This window comes from Salvelinus sp. IW2-2015, unplaced genomic scaffold, assembly GCF_002910315.2.
Source record: "Salvelinus sp. IW2-2015 unplaced genomic scaffold, ASM291031v2 Un_scaffold3426, whole genome shotgun sequence".
NCBI lineage: Eukaryota > Metazoa > Chordata > Actinopteri > Salmoniformes > Salmonidae > Salvelinus > Salvelinus sp. IW2-2015.
This window is the reverse complement of record NW_019944706.1, coordinates 44,460-64,744: the sequence shown is the minus strand read 5'-3', so window position 1 is coordinate 64,744 and position 20,285 is coordinate 44,460. Positions and strand designations below refer to the sequence as shown.

Here is a 20,285-nt window from a genome sequence, read left to right as displayed (position 1 = left end):
GCCTGCAGCACAGCGAGTGGGTCCAGGGTCCCTATGAACTGGTTTGAAGATAAATTGGAGCAGGTGTTGTTGGAGAGCCATTGATTTAACTTGGAGTTCCACCTACAGGAACTATTGTAGTATTACAACTACTTGTTACATTGCCATTCCCCCCCATCTTTCTGTATAGTCCTACATTATGTATGAGAGCATAAAATCTGAAGCATTAAAGCATTGTTGAACAGTTTCCCAGAATATAGGTGTTTTTGAGAGCATTAAATCTGTGATGGATTGTTGAACAGCTTCACAGATCCCAGACTGTAGCTTTAATGACACACTACACTGAATCATTTCAGAAGGTATCACACAAATACATCATTGGTGTCAACATACTTTATTGCAGAGAGATAAAAATATACATTTCCACTTGTTTCAGCAATTAACAGTCACAATATTATCCTGTCTTATTCTTAGATGACGTGCTAAGGAAACAAATTAAAGCATGTAACATACATTGGCAACCTTTCACATACGCACAAATACTCAGACGTCACTAGTTAAGATTTTATTTGCACATGAAAAATCCCACCTGCAAATATAATCAATGAAGGTTATGCACGAAAATGGTGGAACTTTTTCCACGTCAGCATTCAAACTACGAAATKACATTGATCGAACGGTGAAGGGCACTCTGCGATTTTACACTACATGGGGTGTATTCATAAGTGCACACCATAGCTAAACGTTTTGCAATGAAAACGAGTTTCTTACTGGACAAGTTCAGGTAGTCCCTTCCCGTTTCAGTGTCTAGTGAATACACTCCAGACAACAGCACTGTAGTGGGTGATTCCCTGATGAAGGTACGGACCACAAAAAGCCAGTAGAAGATAGAACATTTCCAACTGTGTCATTGTCTACCATCACCCGGATTCCAGCCAGTCCACAGTCCTATTATACATCTCTACATGTAACAATCCATTTAGAGTTCCAGTTCTATTACCTCAAATGTCTCACACAGTGGAGGCTGGTGGGAGGAGCTGTAGGAGGACAGGCATACATTTAACGGTATCAAACATATGGAAACCACATYGACTCCTTACCCTTTATTCCATTCCAGCYATTACAATGAGCCTGTCCTCCTATAGTTCCTCCCACCAGCCTCCACTGGTCTCGCACACATCCGAGTTCACAAACCAGCAGACTAGACYTACACTACTCCACTCCTTTTGGTTTCCGAAAGTCTTTGTATCCATTCCTGAACAGCAGAAGGCACAATCCCTCTAACCCGGGTGTCGGTCTGTTTCTGCCCTCTTGCCAACTCCTTATGGAATCGTCTTAGACAACGACAGCAATGGACTCAGCCAGAGCACAAACAGATCTGGGACCAGGCTACAAACCTTCCTGAAGTCTGCCATTCCATTCCACTCTCAGGCTTACCCAACCTCATAGGCTCATTAGAGCACACCATAGCAAAACATTTTGTAACAGAAAATAAGTKCTTCTTATTGGACAAGTTCAKGTAGTACCTCCCTGTCGCACTCCATTTTCCTCCATTCTATGCCTACAGAACATGGCCACCTGGTTTAGGTGTGGTAGATGGTGTCTACCTGATCCAGGGCATTGATCAGCATGGCACAACATTGCGGAACGTTCAGATAGAAATACATTATCTAGAAATAAAATGCTCGCTAATGAGCATCACGTCATTCTCTATTCATGACGTTTCTAGCTGCAACATTCTAAGTTTTGCCTACTGAACAGAACCCAGTCGTGGTTACTAGGGAGTCATGTTTAATAGTGCAAGCAACCGATTAAAAAAAAAAAAAAATTAAGTGCTGCAACGGAAACCAAAATGCAAAAAATGTTTCACGGACGTGGTCCTGGTAGGACCGCCCCAGTTCTACTAGACCAGGTGACCGCCCAGGTCTGTTACAGACCGAGTGGCCGCCCCAGTTCACAGGATCCCAGTCGTGGATCGCCAATTCTACAGGACCCAGTGTGGACCGCCCCAGGTTCTACAGGACCCAGGGTGTGACGCGCCCAGAGTTCTACAAGAACCCAGGTTGGGACCGCCCCAGTTCTACAGACCCAGGCCCCAGTAGGACCCGACCGCCCAGATTCTACAGGACCCAAGTGTGGTGAGAGGTGTCTAGTGTAGTAGATGATCTCTGTGGATCTGTCCTGCTCCACTGACTGCCGTTTGTTTCCCAGGAGACGCTGAAAAAGAAAAAGTGGTCTTCGGCCCGTGCGGACTCCTGGCTCACTTTCTTTAAACCGTTAGTGCCGTAGTGAGATGCCGGGCCCTACAAGGACACCAGTGGATTGTTAGGATAGAAAGATATGCCACAAAACTCAGTTTTTGCTATGTACTGAAATGATCCACCCTGAAAGCGTGACATAAAACATTCCTAAAATATTGTAACAGTGGACTAATGGACATAAATACAAAAATACTTGTTTATATTTGTTTATGAACATCCCTTTAAGATGAGCTGACGTATTAAAATTTCATACAAAGTCAACTTGGTCACACACAGGTTGATGTATCTCAGGATAGAATACAGACCAAAACTAGTTTGCATCAACATTTGATTAAATCTACAATAAACATGCTGCTGTTAGCAGCAGAGACAAAGTTCAAACCCAGAAAAATAAGACACAATAGCCTATTTGTTTTGTAAAATGCACCAGAACTCAGTATCACAGCTTCTCTGTCGTTATGGGGTGAAGCGTACCTTTAAGGTTGCACAAGGTGTAGCTAACGTTGGGTAAAAATCTCCACAGGCTCCTTGAACATGACTCTGAACCGTGTTGGCTGTTCCGTCACAGCTGAAGCCGTGTTCGTTAGTTGCTAGCGTGTAGGCTTTTGTCACTCTTCAATAATCTGAAAAGAAATTATGTAAATATACCATGTCTGTTTCTGTCCTTTGACTCCTCCCACTTACACAACCTTGTTATAAACAATTATTGTCAATTACTGTTTGCACTATAGCTTAAAAAAATACGTATATATATAGATTTTTTTTAAAGGTTTGTACAAATCCACTATAATGGCCGTGATCGCGTTCAGTTGGCACCAAACAGGGGAAAAAACATTTTGAAACAGAAAGGTACTACCTGACCTTGTCTAATAACAACCCAGGTTTTGCTTTTCCATTGCAAAACGTTTTGTTACTATGTGCCCTACTTGACACAACCCTGGTGACCAGATCTCTTAGTGCTTCATACACAGTAAGGAACATTGGAGAATTATCGTGTGACTGAAGCACTAACAGGACACCATTGGCCTGGCACCAGGCTGATAACGAAGCACAGAGATACACATGAGCTCATCATTATTAAATGCTTACCTGATATATAACCTGATAGTCCGTAGGTCCGTGATCGAGCCATACAGTCCGAACCCCACCACTATATTCTTCTATACATTAAATCTACAGGAGATGGAAATTACAAGATACTTTTAGAAATCTAAAACACAAACACTGCCTACATTAAATCACATGCATAAGAATATCCACCAATGGAGAGACGAACACTGCCTTTTATAAAACACATGCAATCATCTCCACCAATGGGGGTGTGGTGAAGGTATTGAGCTGGAGAAAGACCATGGCTCAAATTCAACTGGTTGACTCCTTAACAGCACACTTGCATAGAAGACAACCATCTCCACCAATGGGGTCGTGTGGGGAGGTATGAGGCTGGAGAAAGACCATGGCTCAAATTCAACTGGTTGACTCCTTTATAACAGCACACGTGCAATAGAAGAACAACCATCTCCACCAATGGGGGTGTGGTGAGAAGGTATGAGGCTGGAGAAAGACCATGGCTCAATTCAACTGGTTGACTCTTTAACACAACGTTGCAATAGAAGAACAACCATCTCACCAATGGGGGGAATAGTATGAGGCTGGAGAAAGACCATGGCTCAAATTCAAACTGGTTGACTCCTTTAACAGCACACGTTGCAATAGAAGAACAACCACTCAAACTTCTTGGGTGTTGATTTGCATTGAAATGTTCCACCACTGTAAAACAGTGATGGCTGTTTTTTTATGGCTCCTGCCAGAAGCAAACCCCCTCCAAAAATATGTTGAACCGACTAATATTTGTACATTTTCATTTATCAGACGCTCTTAACCAGAGCGACTTACAGGAGTAATTAGGGTTAAGTGCCTTGCTCAAGGGCACAACGACAGACCCTTGTCGGCTCTGTGTTTCGAAACAGCAACCTTTGTTACTGGCCCAACGCTCTAACCACTAGGCCACCTGCCGCTCATAAGTGTTCCTCTCCACGAGGTCTGTAGAAAAAGGCTTATAGGTTATTGAAGGACAAACCAGAGTTGTATGGAGGCTGCTTTTGACACACCATCATCTGAATAATTGCATGTCCAAAAATAAATACGAGTAAATAAAAAAGTAATTCTGTGCAAGGGTTTTAGTCATTCTAATGTATATGTGGGGCCATAGGACATTGTACGTTGTTGAACAGCAGGTAACAGTCTCACCTGATCCTGTCACTGGTGCCACTGTATCCCAGCGACTTTCAACCTGCTGGAACCTACTAATGCTGCCCTCCTTTCCTCGAGCAGCAGCGGGGCCTGTCAATGTAGTCTACCGCGGGCTTGGGTTTACTGTAAAGTGTAAAAACAGATTTACCACCTCCCGATCGAACAATATTCCAGACTGGCAGGCCCTGTGCCACAGAGGTAAAGAATATCAAACTGTTTCAGACTGGGCAGCCCTGTTGCACAAGAATGAATATCAAACTGGTTTCAGACTGGGCAGGCCCTGTTGCACAAGAATGAATATCAAACTGGTTTCTAGAGCTGGTTCATTGGACAGCAGAAACACAAACACATTTATAAAATGATTATACCCGTTATGTTCAATATGAATTCTAGGTTACAAGTAGTTCAAGTATTTACATTATACAAAACTGAGCTTGATGAAAAGCAGTGCTTACTCGTATTAAAAAGTAATAAACTTTAGGATATGTGAAATCTGACAAAGCAGAGTCCTAACTTATTTAGCATTTTAAACTACAACTTTAGATTGTATGTGTGTTTGTCTTTCGTTCACGTGCATCTGTCTCTGTGTGTATGTATGTCTCAGACAGAGAGATGCCCACCCGCAGCAAACTCCTCCACATCGTCAGGAGTGGGAAGCGGATCAGGGTTAGGGCCTTGCCCAGAACCTTCTTTTTGTTCTCAGAGGTGAGGGGAAGCTGTTGCTGTAACATCGGCATCCGCCCAGCGCACCACCGCACCAAATAGACGTTTTCGCGAATCCCCAGGGTGTCTCTCTCCAGCACTGCACACAGCGTATCTATAAAAACAGGCTCAGTGTTAGGCTAGTCTACACAGTAGACAAAAAGGGAAGGTTTAGGCTCAAAGGTTAAACTCAATTGCCTCCAGAATGCACCCAGAAACAAACATACACTTAAAGTAGTCATTTCTTCTACTACCTCGATGATGGGACCTAATAAATACTGATGGATTCTATTAAAACGTACAGTTTCAAGTTAAACTGTAGTTTGTATCCGTGTGTAGTGAATGATTACTGTGAGTATTAATGGAGTTTAGGTCATGAAACTGTGTGGATGCTCATTTAGAAACGACATAATGAGCAGGGCCAGGCCCAGAACAGAAGATAGACGGGGTGGGATTCTGACATCTGGCTAAACAAAGAGGACCATGGACATTCCACAGAGGGAGCCAGAGGGAAACTCATTGGGTCAGAACATGTATAGCTGGGGAGGTGACGCTACAAGGAAGAGTATAAAATGTGTGTGAGCTTTCTAAATGGATGCACTCAGTGACTGTATCCTTGGTATTAAACACTTGAAACTTCTCTTGAGCTTTTGGTCTCAATTCCTTATTGCAATAGCATTTTTCTACTTTATTGGCGTTCATGAATAAACTGAAAAGATACATACACCACATACTGTGCTGAGTGCGTTGGTCTTAACAGGTAAAGCCACGGTTGGTGACGTAGCTACTACCACCTGCAGTTATGGGATGTTTGCCAGGAGTCATTGCTGACCCCTCCTGTTGTCCTGGAAGGAATTATGTTCTTCCACCCAGTTGACTACATCAGAAGCACGCATGATGGCTAACCCCCTTCGTTTACCCAAATCATCCACTGTATATCATTGGGATATGTTCCTGTGTGAATAATAAGCCATACTGATGCATACTAGGTCAATGTCAGTGAATCCTTCTGCGTTTATGGCATCACCGGTGCTTTTGTCTATTGTTTCCAAACAGAGGCTGGCAAGCTGAGGCTCATCGAATAGTCTGGCCTGCAGAAAGAATGAGCACGGTACAAGATGACACATCAGCATGACATGGAGAAGTTGTCTGTTCAAGCACCGCCTCGGGAATTTCCACCTGATTTGATAAAGGCATAACTTGATATAAACATTTTAGGATCAAACTTGCGCGCTCACAAGAACAAAAACAGGAAACGAGAACTCTTTAATATACCTTACTTTTTTTTTTTAATATGTTTTGTTTAGGAAGCACATTGGCCTACGCAAATACTTTTGACAGTGACATGGACAATGTGGATGTGACCTTGTTTTAAGCTAGTTTATTCTGTAGTACTACCCAAGTCATCTAAGTCAGTGTATTATCTTCAGTCATGGCTTAGTTTTGGGGTTTTGATCCCTGTTCTGAATTGTTACCCAAGAGGAATTGGCAGATGCCATCTTGGCTATTCTTTCTATGTGATGAACTACAGTAGCCTATTCTATTTAGTGAAGAGCTGGCATATCTTTAGTCCCACATGAGGGTTTTATGTATTAAGTTAATGCTACCAGTTCTATATACTACCTGAGTGATAGTAGTATTATAGTTAATGCTACCAGTTCTATATACTACCTGAGTGAGTAGTAGTATATAGTTAATGCTAACAGTTCTATATACTACCTGAGTGAGTAGTAGTATTATAGTTAATGCTACCAGTTCAATATACTACCTGAGTGAGTAGTAGTATTATAGTTAATGCTACCAGTTCAATATACTACCTGAGTGAGTAGTATGTTACGTAGAATAGTTCATGCAATAGGAGTTATATTTTACCAGCCCAATATATACCCTGAGTGAGTAGTAGTATTACGTAGAATAGTTCATGCAATAGGAGTTATATTACCAGCCCTATATACCTGATGAGCAGCATGAATGCGTTGTCTGCCCTGAGGTGTTTGGTAAGGAACTCCACACACTGAGTCTCTAGAGCAGGAACGGCATATTTCTTCGCCGTGTACAGAGTGGTCATCATCCCGTCTCTGGTCCTATGTGGACCTCGTCAGAGTACAGGAACCTGCACACACACACACACACAAAGTGGTCAAAGAAGGTGGGAGGGACAGGCTTCCAGAACACCAAAATGTCTGTCTTCTAAAAACAAAAGCTTGACATTGCATATAGAAGAGAAATACATTTCATTTTTTTAAAGAGAAGTAATTAGGCATAGTAATTAGGATAGCTCAGGCAGGAGCCTTGTTTGATATCAGTTTCATCAACTCACATCAAATCAAAAGTTATTGGTAACATACACGTTATATAGCAGATGTTATTGCAGCGTCACAAAATGCTTGAGCTTCTAGCTCCAACAGTGCAGTAATATCTAACAAATTACACAACATATACCAATACACACCATTCTAAGTAGGAATCAATTAAGACTATATACATATGGACGTGTGATGTCAGAGCAGAACGGACTAAGATACAGTAGAATAGTATAGAATACAGTATATTACATAGATGAGAGTAATGCCCGATATGGAAAATCTATTAAAGTGACTAAGATAAGTAGAATAGTATGAATACAGAATTATTATATATATGAGATGAGTAATGCCAAATATGGAAACATTATTAAATGAATGAGATACCATAGAATAGTATAGAAAACAGTATATACATATGAGATGAGTAATGCCAYATATGTAAACATTATTAAATGAATGAGATACCATAGAATAGTATAGAAWACAGTATATACATATGAGATTAATAATGTTTACATATCTGGCATTACTCAAGTGACTAGTGTTCCATTCCTTAAAGTGGCCAGTGATTTCTAGTCTATGCCTATAGGCAGCAGTCTCTAGTGTGTTAATAATACATTAATATTATCATACAGCAAATGCAATGTCAGCACTCATAACATAAGGGCAACAATATAACTAACACGTATTTATTTTACCTTTATTTAACTAGGCAAGTGAGTTAAAAACAAATTCTTATTTTCAATGACGGCCTAGGAACAGTGCGTTAACTGCCTTGTTCAGGGGAAGAACGACAGATTTGTACCTTGTCAGCTCGGCGATTTGAACTTGCAATCTTTCGGTTACTAGTCCAATGCTCTAACCACTAGGCTACCCTGCCAACAACACCTCGCTATAAATATATTATATCGCAATGCAGTGCATGATCGGTCAATAGATGTTACCTTAGCAAGGCTAGGAAGGCTGCAGGTTCCACATCAGGTAACTCTATCTCGGCCGAGGTGGTGGCCATTCCCCCGTTGAACATGGCGTCAAATACTGCACTACCAGCAGCTAGGACGAATTTATGCGCTGGTATCCTCTGCGCCTGTCTACCTTTACCGACAATAAACCTAACGTCACTGAGCAGTTCGTTATTGAAGAGAAACGCGAAGCGCTCTTTTACTGAGCTCTTCGTGGCCTGCCAGTTGTACATAGGCTCCCGGTGAAGGCCACCCGACGGGGGTGAGATTGGTGCTGCGACCACGGGGATTGGCATATTCGAGGCCACTCCAGCATTTCTTCCCGCTCCAGAATGTGCGAAATTTGATGCTCGTCCTTCAAGATTGGACGGTGGGCCGATGCCACCACCCCCAGTCGCCATTTCGTACCGTTGTCCTTATTGGCTTTTACGATTGATAACCGTGGAAAATATCAATGACGCATATTTGCGTTTTATTGCGAATTATTCACCAACGAACGGGCCAGTGTTTGTTACTGCTTTCTTTCTCGCTCTCCAGGAATGACGCACACTTCCGCGGTTTACGTCTCTTCCTGTGAATCCTTCTTGTTGTTTTCTTTTAACCCTTTATGTGGCGCTGTTTTCTGGTGTCACGTCAAGCAGACAGCATCGCTGAATACCTTTATTTTGYAATTACCACAAATCTGTCTGGACCATGCATATTAGACACTAGACACGAAACACGACAGCACACAGTTGATCATTTCCACACAATCCGAATGCGGCAGAGCAAAACTGGTTTGCAACAAGCCAAACATTCTTGAATAGTTTATATACTCGTTTTTTAGTTAATACTTTCCAGCTAACTTCTGGATAATTGTCAAATCTTTGAAGCTTCCACCCCTCCTTGCAGACAGACAGCCTCTGGTCCCATCCTAGACAAAATGTACATTTGTAGTGCTTTTAATAAGTTAGGCTTCAGCTGGCACCCTGCTTGAAAGGATAGTCTCTGAAAGAGGTAGTCCTTTAGTCGCCTCAACAGATGTAAAGAATAGCTCTAACAGACTCACATAGTTTATTTTAATTTCAACCATTTGATATCTGTGATGTACTAAGAGCCTTTCTAAAGATCGATGTAAAAAACATCCACAAGTGCTGAATCACTTGACCCCTTCTAATTACAGCTCTCTGTCCATAGTCGCGGGAAGTTGGGTTGCTGAGGGTTGCAGCTCCCCCTGAAAAATCGGAATAAATAGATATGTATATATATATATATATATATTTATATGTATATATTGTATATATTTATTCCGATTTTTCAGGGGGAGCTATATATATATATAGATAGAGAGAGAGAGATGAATATTACATTAATATATACATATATATTTATTCAAGTTTTTCAAGGAGCTATATATATATCACTAGCCTGCTTTTCAGTGGCTGGTGTGTCCCAAATCTGGGATTAAGGGGCTCTTTTCCAAATTTAAATGATAAACATTCAACATTGGCCATGCTGTCAATGAATCATGATTTGTGCCGCGTACAAAACAAGAGTTAACTTGGAACTGCGAAAACTTGACTTCAATGAATTCAAAAACCTGGAAATCGGGAATAAATGACTCCGACTGGGAAAATACGTTTTGAACGGTCATCCAACTCGGAGTGTGAATCTGGCCTCTTTCTAGAGCTACGACCTTAAGACATTGACGTCATCATGATTCAACCGTTTTTTTCAGAGTTCCCAGTTGTTTTGAAAGCACCATAAATTCAGTGAATGCCAGACTTTGATGGCAAAATTTGCCCACGAAGCCATCGCGCCACCTTCCTCTTCAGGTGAGCACAGCACAACAAGGTGAGTCCAAAAATGTCATGTATGCTGCTGCATAAATTATGTTATATGCCAGGGAGATATGTATACTGTAGCTAAGAAAGTAATACTAAGTGTATGTTGTGTGGTAAGATGTTAGTAGCCCATGTGCCTCACCCTAATTATTGGTCTATTTACCCCTCTTAATTTTGCCTACTATTCTAGCTTTGTTGTGCACATGTGGCCTATAACCTGTTTTAGGAGAATGTAATCATAGAATGTTGTTAGATCTTTCATTGTCTGTTATATGCCCCCTTATTTATTCTACGGTCTGCCTTGGTGTACAGGGAGAAACCTGCATCCCACTTTTTTTTTTTTTTTCCCCCATCCAAGATTTACGTGATAAAATGCCATTAATCACGTGTCATGTTCAGGACGTGAACTCCACTTGTGGGATCATGCGTCGACGACAGCAGTCAAAATAGAACTTAGCGCCATAGGAAAGGGGATCTCAATGCTTTCCAGTCGCTTCCTCTCTCTTGCTTTCCTTCTCTTCATCCATACTGACCTGTGACACATAGACAGGTAAAAGCAGATAACCTAAGCCTAGGTTTCCCTACTTCTGCATTGTCAATTAGGCAGGGAGAGAAGGAAGCCTTATTATACGATTGAGATGCGCACACGGTGCTGGCAGAATAGTAGTACGGCGCAGCACGCGCCCAATAAAAAATGCATTYGCTAGTTCTCTAAACATTTTCCTGTATYACATGKTCTGAATGGAGCAACATGTTCTAATGTTTTTTAGCAGATATAATTTTGTGTTTTATTTTCAGTAACAAATATTTATTTATGCGCGTCGACAGTGTAAATAGAGCAATGAACACGTCTGCTGGGACGGGAGTTTTTATCTTGTCCTTGACATCAATACCCATTTCCTTTTTCTTTAACTCTCTGATCTACACTAACAGGTGAGTAGGGATATTGTCGATAATATAGTTGTCATGTGTTTTATTGTAGCCGTTAATAAACCTTATAATGCTAGATAGTGGATGATGCTATAGCCTAGTAGTTTTGTATGCAGTCTTGTATGCAATCTAGTTTAAAGGCATTAGTAATATGTATCCTAGTTGATTTTATTCTTAGCAGGTTATTTCTGTTTAGGCCTAATTAATTGAGTATTTTTTATTTCTAGCATTGAGACAGTCTTTTTCGCTGGATCTACAACTGTTCTTATCTTGGCTATTTCTGCATGCTTTCTATTCAAGAAGAAGGCACCCAGAGACCCTCTATTCTATGGTGAGAGTTTACACTGGTTTCCTATACATTCACCAGTGCAGGTATCCTCTATTTTAACTAAGACTTGTAGGTTTAGGCTAGTTTTTCTATACATACAGTATATCCAAAGTGACTTACAGTAGTGCATACATGTTGATATGTGCGGCCCCAGTGGGAATGGACAAGCGACGGTCCTGKACCTGGTGTTACAGGCGCTATGCTCTACCAACTGAGCCACAACGGGMTCTAACTGCGCTGTTGTACCTGTCTTTGCTACGCACACTATACCACTMATTTTGCAGATTTTTGATGAAGGTTTTACTTTGCTATGATTTTGTTATGTGTTTGTTAATTGAAGGAACTGATTGTAAGCGCGTCTGCTAAATGACTAGAATAACTMAAATAAGTCAAAGTAAAATGGAACTGTATTATTCAGTGTTCTCTTGTTCTGCCAGTGTTTGCAGTGTATGCATTCCTGAGTGTGGTAAACCTGATCATTGGTCTGGAGCAGGACAGTATCATCGATGGTTTCATCACCTTCTATCTCAAAAATGCAAGTAAACATCCCTGTGGTACACACACACAGACGACGACGACGACGGACACACACACACACACACACACACACACACACACACACACACACACACACACACACACACACACACACACACACACACACACACACACACACACACACACACACACACACACACACACACACACACACACACACACACACACTACCTACAGTCTATGCCAGTGAATACAGAAATGAAAACTGACCCATGGAATGAGGAACCCAATGAAAGCAGACTTTAACAGTGTTATAGTAATATATCTTTATCATGTACATTACAGGCAGACCCCTACATTAACACGGCCCATGGACACATGATCTCCTATTGGGATGGATGTGTCCACTATCTCATGTACCTGCTCATGGTTGCAGCTATAACCTGGGGGTATGTGCTTTACATTGACTTTATAGCCGTTTAGGAGACACATCCAAAGAGGTTTAGAAAAAACATTTAAGTGAGTCTGTTAAGACTGTATAAGTAAGTTTAATGGAGTCTATTAAGACCGTATAACTAAGTAAGTTCAATGGAGTCTGTTAAGACTAAAGTCAATGGAATCTGTTAAGACTATATAGGTAAGGAAGCTAAAACAATCAATTTTTATTTATTTAACCAGGCAAGTCAGTTAAGAACAAATTTTTATTTACAATGACAGCCTGGGAACAGTGGGTTAACTGCCTTGTTCAGGGGCAGAACGACAGATTTTACCTTGTCAGCTCGGGGATTCGATCTAGCAATCTTTCAGTTACTGGCCTAATGCTCTAACCACTAGGCTACCTGCTGCCCTACATGCATTTACATTGATAGTAACTACCACTCAACTGTATTTATCTGGGGGTAATAACTCCTAAATAAGTCCTTATTAGGTTGTCTCAGCCTTTGGCTCATGCTCACACAAAGTTAAGACCATATAAGTAAGTTCAATGGAGTCTATTAAGACCATATAACTAAGTGCAATGGAATCGTTAAGACTATATAAGTAAGTTTAATGGAGTCTATTAAGACCATATAACTAAGTGCAATGGAATCGTTAGAACTATATAAGTAAGTTTAATGGAGTCTATTCAGACCATATAACTAAGTGCAATGGAATCGTTAAGACTATATAAGTAAGTTTAATGGAGTTATTTACGCAATAAGGCTTGAAGAGGTGTGGTATATGGCCAATATACCACGGCTAAGGGCTGTTCTTATGCACAACGCAACGCATAGTGTCTGGATACAGCCCTTAGCCGTAGTATATTGGTCATATACCACAAAACCCCTGAGGTGCCTTATTGCTATTATAAACTGGTTGCCAACGTAATTAGAGCAGTAACAATAATTGTTTTGTCATAGCCGTGGTATTCGGTCTGATATGCCACGGCTGTCAGCCAATCAGCATTCAGGGCTCGACCCAACCCAGTTTATAAAAAGTCTTTAAAGGTAAGGAAGCTGAAACAATCATACATTTACATTGATAGCAAATACCACTGAACTGTACGTATCTGGGTGTAATAACTCCGTAATAAGTCCTTATTATGAGGTTGTCTCAGCCTTTAGCTCATGCTCACACATTAACAGACATAACCCATGTCAGTATCAGACATGATGACTTGGGGTGCCATTATATACAGTGAGCTCCAAAAGTTTTGGGACATTTTACTAATTTGTTGTTGTTTTGGCTCTGTACTCCAGCAATTTGGATTTGAAATGATACTCTGAGGTTAAAGTACAGACTGTCCGCTTTTAATTTGAGGGTATTTTCATCCATATTGGGTGAATTGTTTAGAAATTAAAGTACATTTTGTACATAGTCCCCGATTTTAGGGGACCAAATGTATTGGGACAAGTTAACTTTTGGTTCCATATCATAGCATGTAATGACACATCAAGCTTGTGACTCTACAAATTTGTTGGATGCATTTGCTGTTTGTTTTTGTTGTGTTTCAGATTATTTTGTGCACAATATAATTAATGGTAAATAATGTATTGTATTATTTTGGAGTCACTTTATTGTAAATAAGAATAGAAGGATGTTTTTACCTGAATGTGGATGCTACCCTGATTACGATAATCCTGAATGAATGTGAAAAATTTGAGCGAGAAAGTGATATAGTGTAGTGCACTAATTCTGACCAGTGCTCATAGAGGGCCTAGTTATGGGCTACAACAAGGAGCCACAGTAATGATGTGTGATGTCTGTGTTGTGTGTGTTGGAATGTGTGTGTTGCCTGTCTTTGCAGGGCAAGCTACAGAGCCACCGGCCTGTACTGGGTGGGGTCCATTCTCATGCGCATCATCGTCTACATTCCTGGAAATGTTGTGGGTGGGTACACTCAAACGATGGATAAAATTAGACCGTTACTTTATTGAACATGCATGGCTTGATATGCTTTATCCCTGAACACAATGCAAATCAGTCTCAGCACGGATCTAGTGAGATTTACACCTGGACAGACGGACACAACATGTATTGTAAATCCTCAGAGAGGAACATTATTTTCACACATGCTTTTTGATCTCTCCCCACCAGGAAGTATGGTACCCAGCTGAGCCCTCTGTTCCTGGTCACATGCTCTACGTCGTGGTGTCGGTGTGGGCCTGCTTCCGCGTCTTCAGCCAGTCCGCCACCAGACAGGCTCGGACAATGGTAAGAGCCCAATCCTTCAGGGTCAAAGGTCATACGATATTGCGTTGTAACCAGATGCCATAATGCAACACTGCAAGTGACATAGTCACTCTCCATTTATCAGTAACAGGGCTACTTGTTTGAGCAATGATACATCCACCATGATTGACCACCAGGGAATTTGGTTAAAGATGCCACAGTAAAAATAGATGTTCCCAGATATTATTAGACAATTCAATGGGAATTGGCTCCTCTTGCAGAGGCCAAGCGTTTTTTGACAAAATGTTTTCATGTCAGTCTGCAGCATTTCAATCTGAAGCAATTTTTATTTTTATTTTGTTCACTCAATCCTGCAAAGCTTTTTTGGTGTGCACACRTCGAGCTACAAATCCTGACTTGAGCAATATCACTATCCATTAAAACAGAGAGACATTGCTGATGTTGGTGTATTTTTCTATATATATTTTTTCTGTCAGAGTATCAATGAGGCCCAGAGGACTACGCTGGTGGAGAGGCCCCTAGACTTTCTGTTTGTCATCTACCTCGTCCCTGCTACATTTTTCTGTGTCTTCAGAGGCCTGGTAAGAACCACAGAGACATTGCCAAACTACAGATGCCAGCCAGTTGTATTTCGAATGGATCAATGGGTTACAGTGGCAGCTGCCATGTCCCCCTCGTAAAAGAGGGTTAAATAAAGGTCAAAACTACATGAGAAGGATGATGGATGAAAATGTTAGAGCATGGTACTGAATGTCACTCTGAGCTGAATAAAAGCTTCTCTTACAAAATGACCTCATCATTATAGTTATACTCATTGCTGAAGAAAGGTTTGAGGCCCATTTAGCTGTTTAGAACTGGGTCTGATGTAACACTCATTGAACAGTGTCTGGCCTAGGTGGCCCTGGACTGCCCGACAGAGTGGTGTCAGGAGTACACACAGCTATATGAGCCTTACCTGAAGGACCCCTCATCTTATCCTAAAATACAGGTAAGGAATGAAAAGACCAAGCCATGGAGCACACTGTTATATGGATGATGGACTCATACGTTTGTCATGTCTAAAATAGAGGTGATATTTTCCTCTCACTAAAACAGCTGTGCTATAAACCAAACACAACATTCTAAATAACAGAAGCTTTGATACTTTAACTCTTGATTTCATTTGCATGTGGKGCTTGTCGCGCGCTGTTTAATACTAAATGTCTTGTTAAACTTACGTTTTTCCTCACGGAAATTGTTAAAGAAAAGTTACAATTTATTTTCACTTATGGGAGTTAGCTAACAAAGCAGGTGTTTTAGCAAGAGAAATATAGCACCGTCTTATCATTAGATCGGATGAGACGGTGTCAACCTTTACATTCATATGGGATGGAGGCCTGCTGATTTCTCCTAATGCTTTAGTAGGATCTACACAGCAGATAGACTAGCACATAGAATATATAAACAGCTTGATTTTAGATCACTTAGTAATAGGGTATGGAAATATCTCAACAGGTTTGAGGGTTTAGGGATGAACCATCCCTTTAAGAGGGCCCAGATAATTATAAGCATRAGTAACTSCATACTTGGAGTGTGTCTGAAAGTGGGCGTTGGCAAAGAAGGGGTGGATCAACAGCGATGGGAGTAACATCAGTAGGTGGATTAACAGCGATGGGTTTAACATCATTAGGTGGATTAACAGCGATGGGTTTAACATCAGTAGGTGGATTAACAGCGATGGGTTTAACATCATAGGTGGATTAACAGCGATTGGGTAAATCAGTAGGTGGATTAACGCGATGGGAGGAACATCAGTAGGTGGATTAACAGCGATGGAGTAACATCAGTAGGTGGATTAACAGCGATTGGCGTAACATCAGTAGGTGGATTAAAGCGATTGGCGTAACATCAGTAGGTGGATTAACAGCGATGGGTTTAACATCATTAGGTGGATAACAGCGATTGGTAACATCAGTAGGTGGATTAACAGCGATTGGCGTAACATCAGTAGGTGGATTAACAGCGATGGGAGTAACATCAGTAGGTGGATTAACAGCGATGGGGTAACATCAGTAGGTGGATTAACAGCGATGGGAGGAACATCAGTAGTTGGATTAAACAGCGATGGGAGTAACATCAGTAGGTGGATTAACAGCGATGGCGTAACATCAGTAGGTGGATTAACAGCGATGGTAACATCAGTAGGTGGATTAACAGCGATGGGTTTAACATCATTAGGTGGATAACAGCGATTGGTAACATCAGTAGGTGGATTAACAGCGATGGTAACATCAGTAGGTGGATTAACAGCGATGGAGTAACATCAGTAGGTGGATTAACAGCGATGGGAGTAACATCAGTAGGTGGATTAACAGGATGGTTTAACATCATTAGGTGGATTAACAGCGATGGTTTAACATCAGTAGGTGGATTAACAGCGATGGGAGTAACATCAGTAGGTGGATTAACAGCGATGGGTTTAACATCAGTAGGGGGATTAACGAGATGGGTTTAACATCAGTAGGGGATTACGCGATGGGTTTAACATCGTAGGTGGATTAACAGCGATGGGCGTAACATCAGTAGGTGGATTAACAGCGATGGGAGGAACATCAGTAGGTGGATTAACAGCGATGGGCGTAACATCAGTAGGTGGATTAACAGCGATGGGAGGAACATCAGTAGGTGGATTAACAGCGATGGGAGGAACATCAGTAGGTGGATTAACAGCGATGGGTTTAACATCAGTAGGTGGATTAACAGCGATGGGTTTAACATCAGTAGGTGGATTAACAGCGATGGGCGTAACATCAGTAGGTGGATTAACAGCGATGGGAGGAACATCAGTAGGTGGATTAACAGCGATGGAGTGACATCAGTTGGTGGATTAACAGCGATGGGTTAACATCAGTAGGTGGATTAACAGCGATGGGTTTAACATCAGTAGGTGGATTAACAGCGATGGGAGGAACATCAGTAGGTGGATTAACAGCGATGGGAGTGACATCAGTAGGTGGATTAACAGCGATGGGTTTAACATTAGTAGGTGGATTAACAGCGATGGGAGGAACATCAGTAGGTGGATTAACAGCGATGGGTTTAACATCAGTAGGTGGATTAACAGCGATGGGTTTAACATCAGTAGGTGGATTAACAGCGATGGGCGTAACATCAGTAGGTGATTAACAGCGATGGGAGGACATCAGTAGGTGGATTAACAGCGATGGGAGAACATCAGTAGGTGGATTAACAGCGATGGGTTAACATCAGTAGGTGGATAACAGCGATGGGTAACATCATAGGTGGATTAACAGCATGGGAGTAACATCAGTAGGTGGATTAACAGCGATGGGAGTACATCAGTAGGTGGATTAACAGCGATGGGAGTAACATCAGTAGGTGGATTAACAGCGATGGGAGTAACATCAGTAGGTGGATTAACAGCGATGGAGTAACATCAGTAGGTCGATTAACAGCGATGGGAGTAACATCAGTAGGTGGATTAACAGCGATGGAGTAACATCAGTAGGTGGATTACAGCGATGGGAGTAACATCAGTAGGTGGATTAACAGCGATGGGAGTGACATCAGTAGGTGGATTAACAGCGATGCGTGTGACATCATCGCTCCATTATCGGTTAGACCGGCCATAGCCAGGCGCACCGCGGGTCAGTTTAATGTTTACATAGCAGGATAGGTTAGGATAATTAACGTAGCAGGTTAGGAGAATTAACGTGGTGTAACAACCTTAGGCGTAGTGGGTGCGGAGTCAGGTGCAGGAGGCAGAAAGTTCTGAATAGCGCTTTAATCAGCACCGGGCAAAATAGTACATACAACGAAACTGAGCGTCATAAAACAAAATGCCCAAAACAGAAAACAAACCCAGATTGCACTACCACATACAAAGTGGGAATAAACAAGCCCGCACGAAGAGCAGGCGGGCCTACCGACTTAAATAGCCAAACTAAAAGTCTAAACGAGAAACAGGTGAAACAAATCAGACCAAACCAACAGAAAGGGAAAAGGGATCGGTGGCAGCTAGTAGGCCGGTGACGAGCGACCGCCGAGCACCACCCGAACAGGAAGGGGAGCCACCTTCGGTAGGAGTCGTGACACGTGGCAGGTTAGGAAATGAAACGTGGCAGGTTAGGAAAAATTAACGTGGCAGGTTAGGAGAATTAAAGTGGCAGGTTAGGAGAATTAACGTGGCAGTAGGATAATTAACGTGGCAGGTTAGGAGAAATAACGTGGCAGGTTAGGAGAATTAACGTAGCAGGTAAGGATAATTAACTTGGCAGGTTAGGAGAAATAACGTGGCAGGTTTAGGAGAAATAACGTAGCAGGTTAGGATAATTAACTTGGCAGGTTAGCAGAAATAACGGTGCAGGTTAGGAGAATTAACGTAGCAGGTAAGGAGAATTAACGTGGCAGGTTAGGAGAATTAACGTGGCAGGTTAGGATAATTAATGTGGCAGGTTAGGAAATTAATGTGGCAGGTTAGGAGAATTAACGTAGCAGGTAAGGATAAATAACTTGGCAGGTTAGCAGAAATAACGTGGCAGGTTAGGAGAAATAACGTAGCAGGTTAGGAGAATTAACGTGGCAGGTTAGGAGAATTAACGTGGCAGGTTAGGATAATTAACGTAGCAGGTTAGGAGAATTAATATAGTAGGTTAGGATAATTAACGTGGCAGGTTAGGATAATTAACGTGGCAGGTTAGAATGAGGTTAAGGTTAGGAAAAGGGTTAGGCTTAGCTAAAATGCTACAGTTATCAACAATCGACTCGTCGTGCCGCCCAATCAGCCACACAAAACGGTCTTGAGTGGCAACAAATCTGCCCTATTTGCTGATTCGCTTTCCACACACCCACTTCTGTTAATTCTCCCACTTCTGTTGACACGCCCACTTTCAGACACACGCCATGTATGCAGTTACCCATGACTCACTACTTACCTCAAACTATATAGTAGGACCCCTTTTAACCTCTATAGCTGCGTTTACACAGGCAGCCCAATTCTGATCTATTTTCCACYAWTTMTTTTTTTTGACCAATCATATCAAATCTTTTCACATATTTTTCAGAGCTGATCTGATTGGTCAAAAGGCCAATTAGTGGAAAACAGATCAGAATTGTGCTGCCTGTGTAAACGCAGCCTATTATGTCTCTGCTGTGTCCTAGATGATAGTGAACATGCTTTACTCCGGTCCGTACTACATCATTGCGCTCTACGGGCTGCTCGTGCCTGGGTGTGAGTGGATGCCTGACCTCACTCTGGTCCACTCTGGGGCAATAGCACAGGTGAGTGGGGAGCTTAGAAATATAACTGGAATMAAATTACTATTTTTATTCTAGTCGTTCTATTTCTATGTTGGGGGAGTAGACCTGGTTTAAAACAGTATTTGTTTGCTTTTAAAATTGCTTTCATAGTTTGATTGAGCCTACCTGGAGTGCTAGATGAGTGGGATTTGCACTTATGGGACTGTGGCTTTGGTTTCATTGTCAGGGAAGTTCAATGAAGCTCAATTTCAGTTTGACAGGTGATACAAATACTATTTGAACCCAGGTCCTATGGTAACTATTGCAGCTTT

General features: G+C 41.7%; 1 protein-coding gene and 1 pseudogene across 1 annotated transcript; one reads left to right on the top strand and one right to left on the bottom strand.

Moving 5' to 3' along the window:
• Positions 1 to 357: 357 nt before the first annotated feature.
• On the bottom strand, positions 358 to 9,031 carry LOC112075832 (BTB/POZ domain-containing protein 1-like; annotated as a pseudogene).
• A 1,668-nt stretch (positions 9,032 to 10,699) lies between these two features.
• Positions 10,700 to 20,078, top strand: LOC112075833 (transmembrane 6 superfamily member 1-like). The gene is given in 10 exon segments (XM_070441087.1): positions 10,700 to 11,219; positions 11,444 to 11,547; positions 11,982 to 12,083; positions 12,392 to 12,491; positions 14,330 to 14,416; positions 14,620 to 14,651; positions 14,654 to 14,736; positions 15,192 to 15,296; positions 15,611 to 15,703; positions 19,876 to 20,078. Coding segments are annotated over 10 exon segments (999 nt in total). The 5' UTR covers positions 10,700 to 11,100; the 3' UTR covers positions 20,050 to 20,078.
• Positions 20,079 to 20,285: the final 207 nt, after the last annotated feature.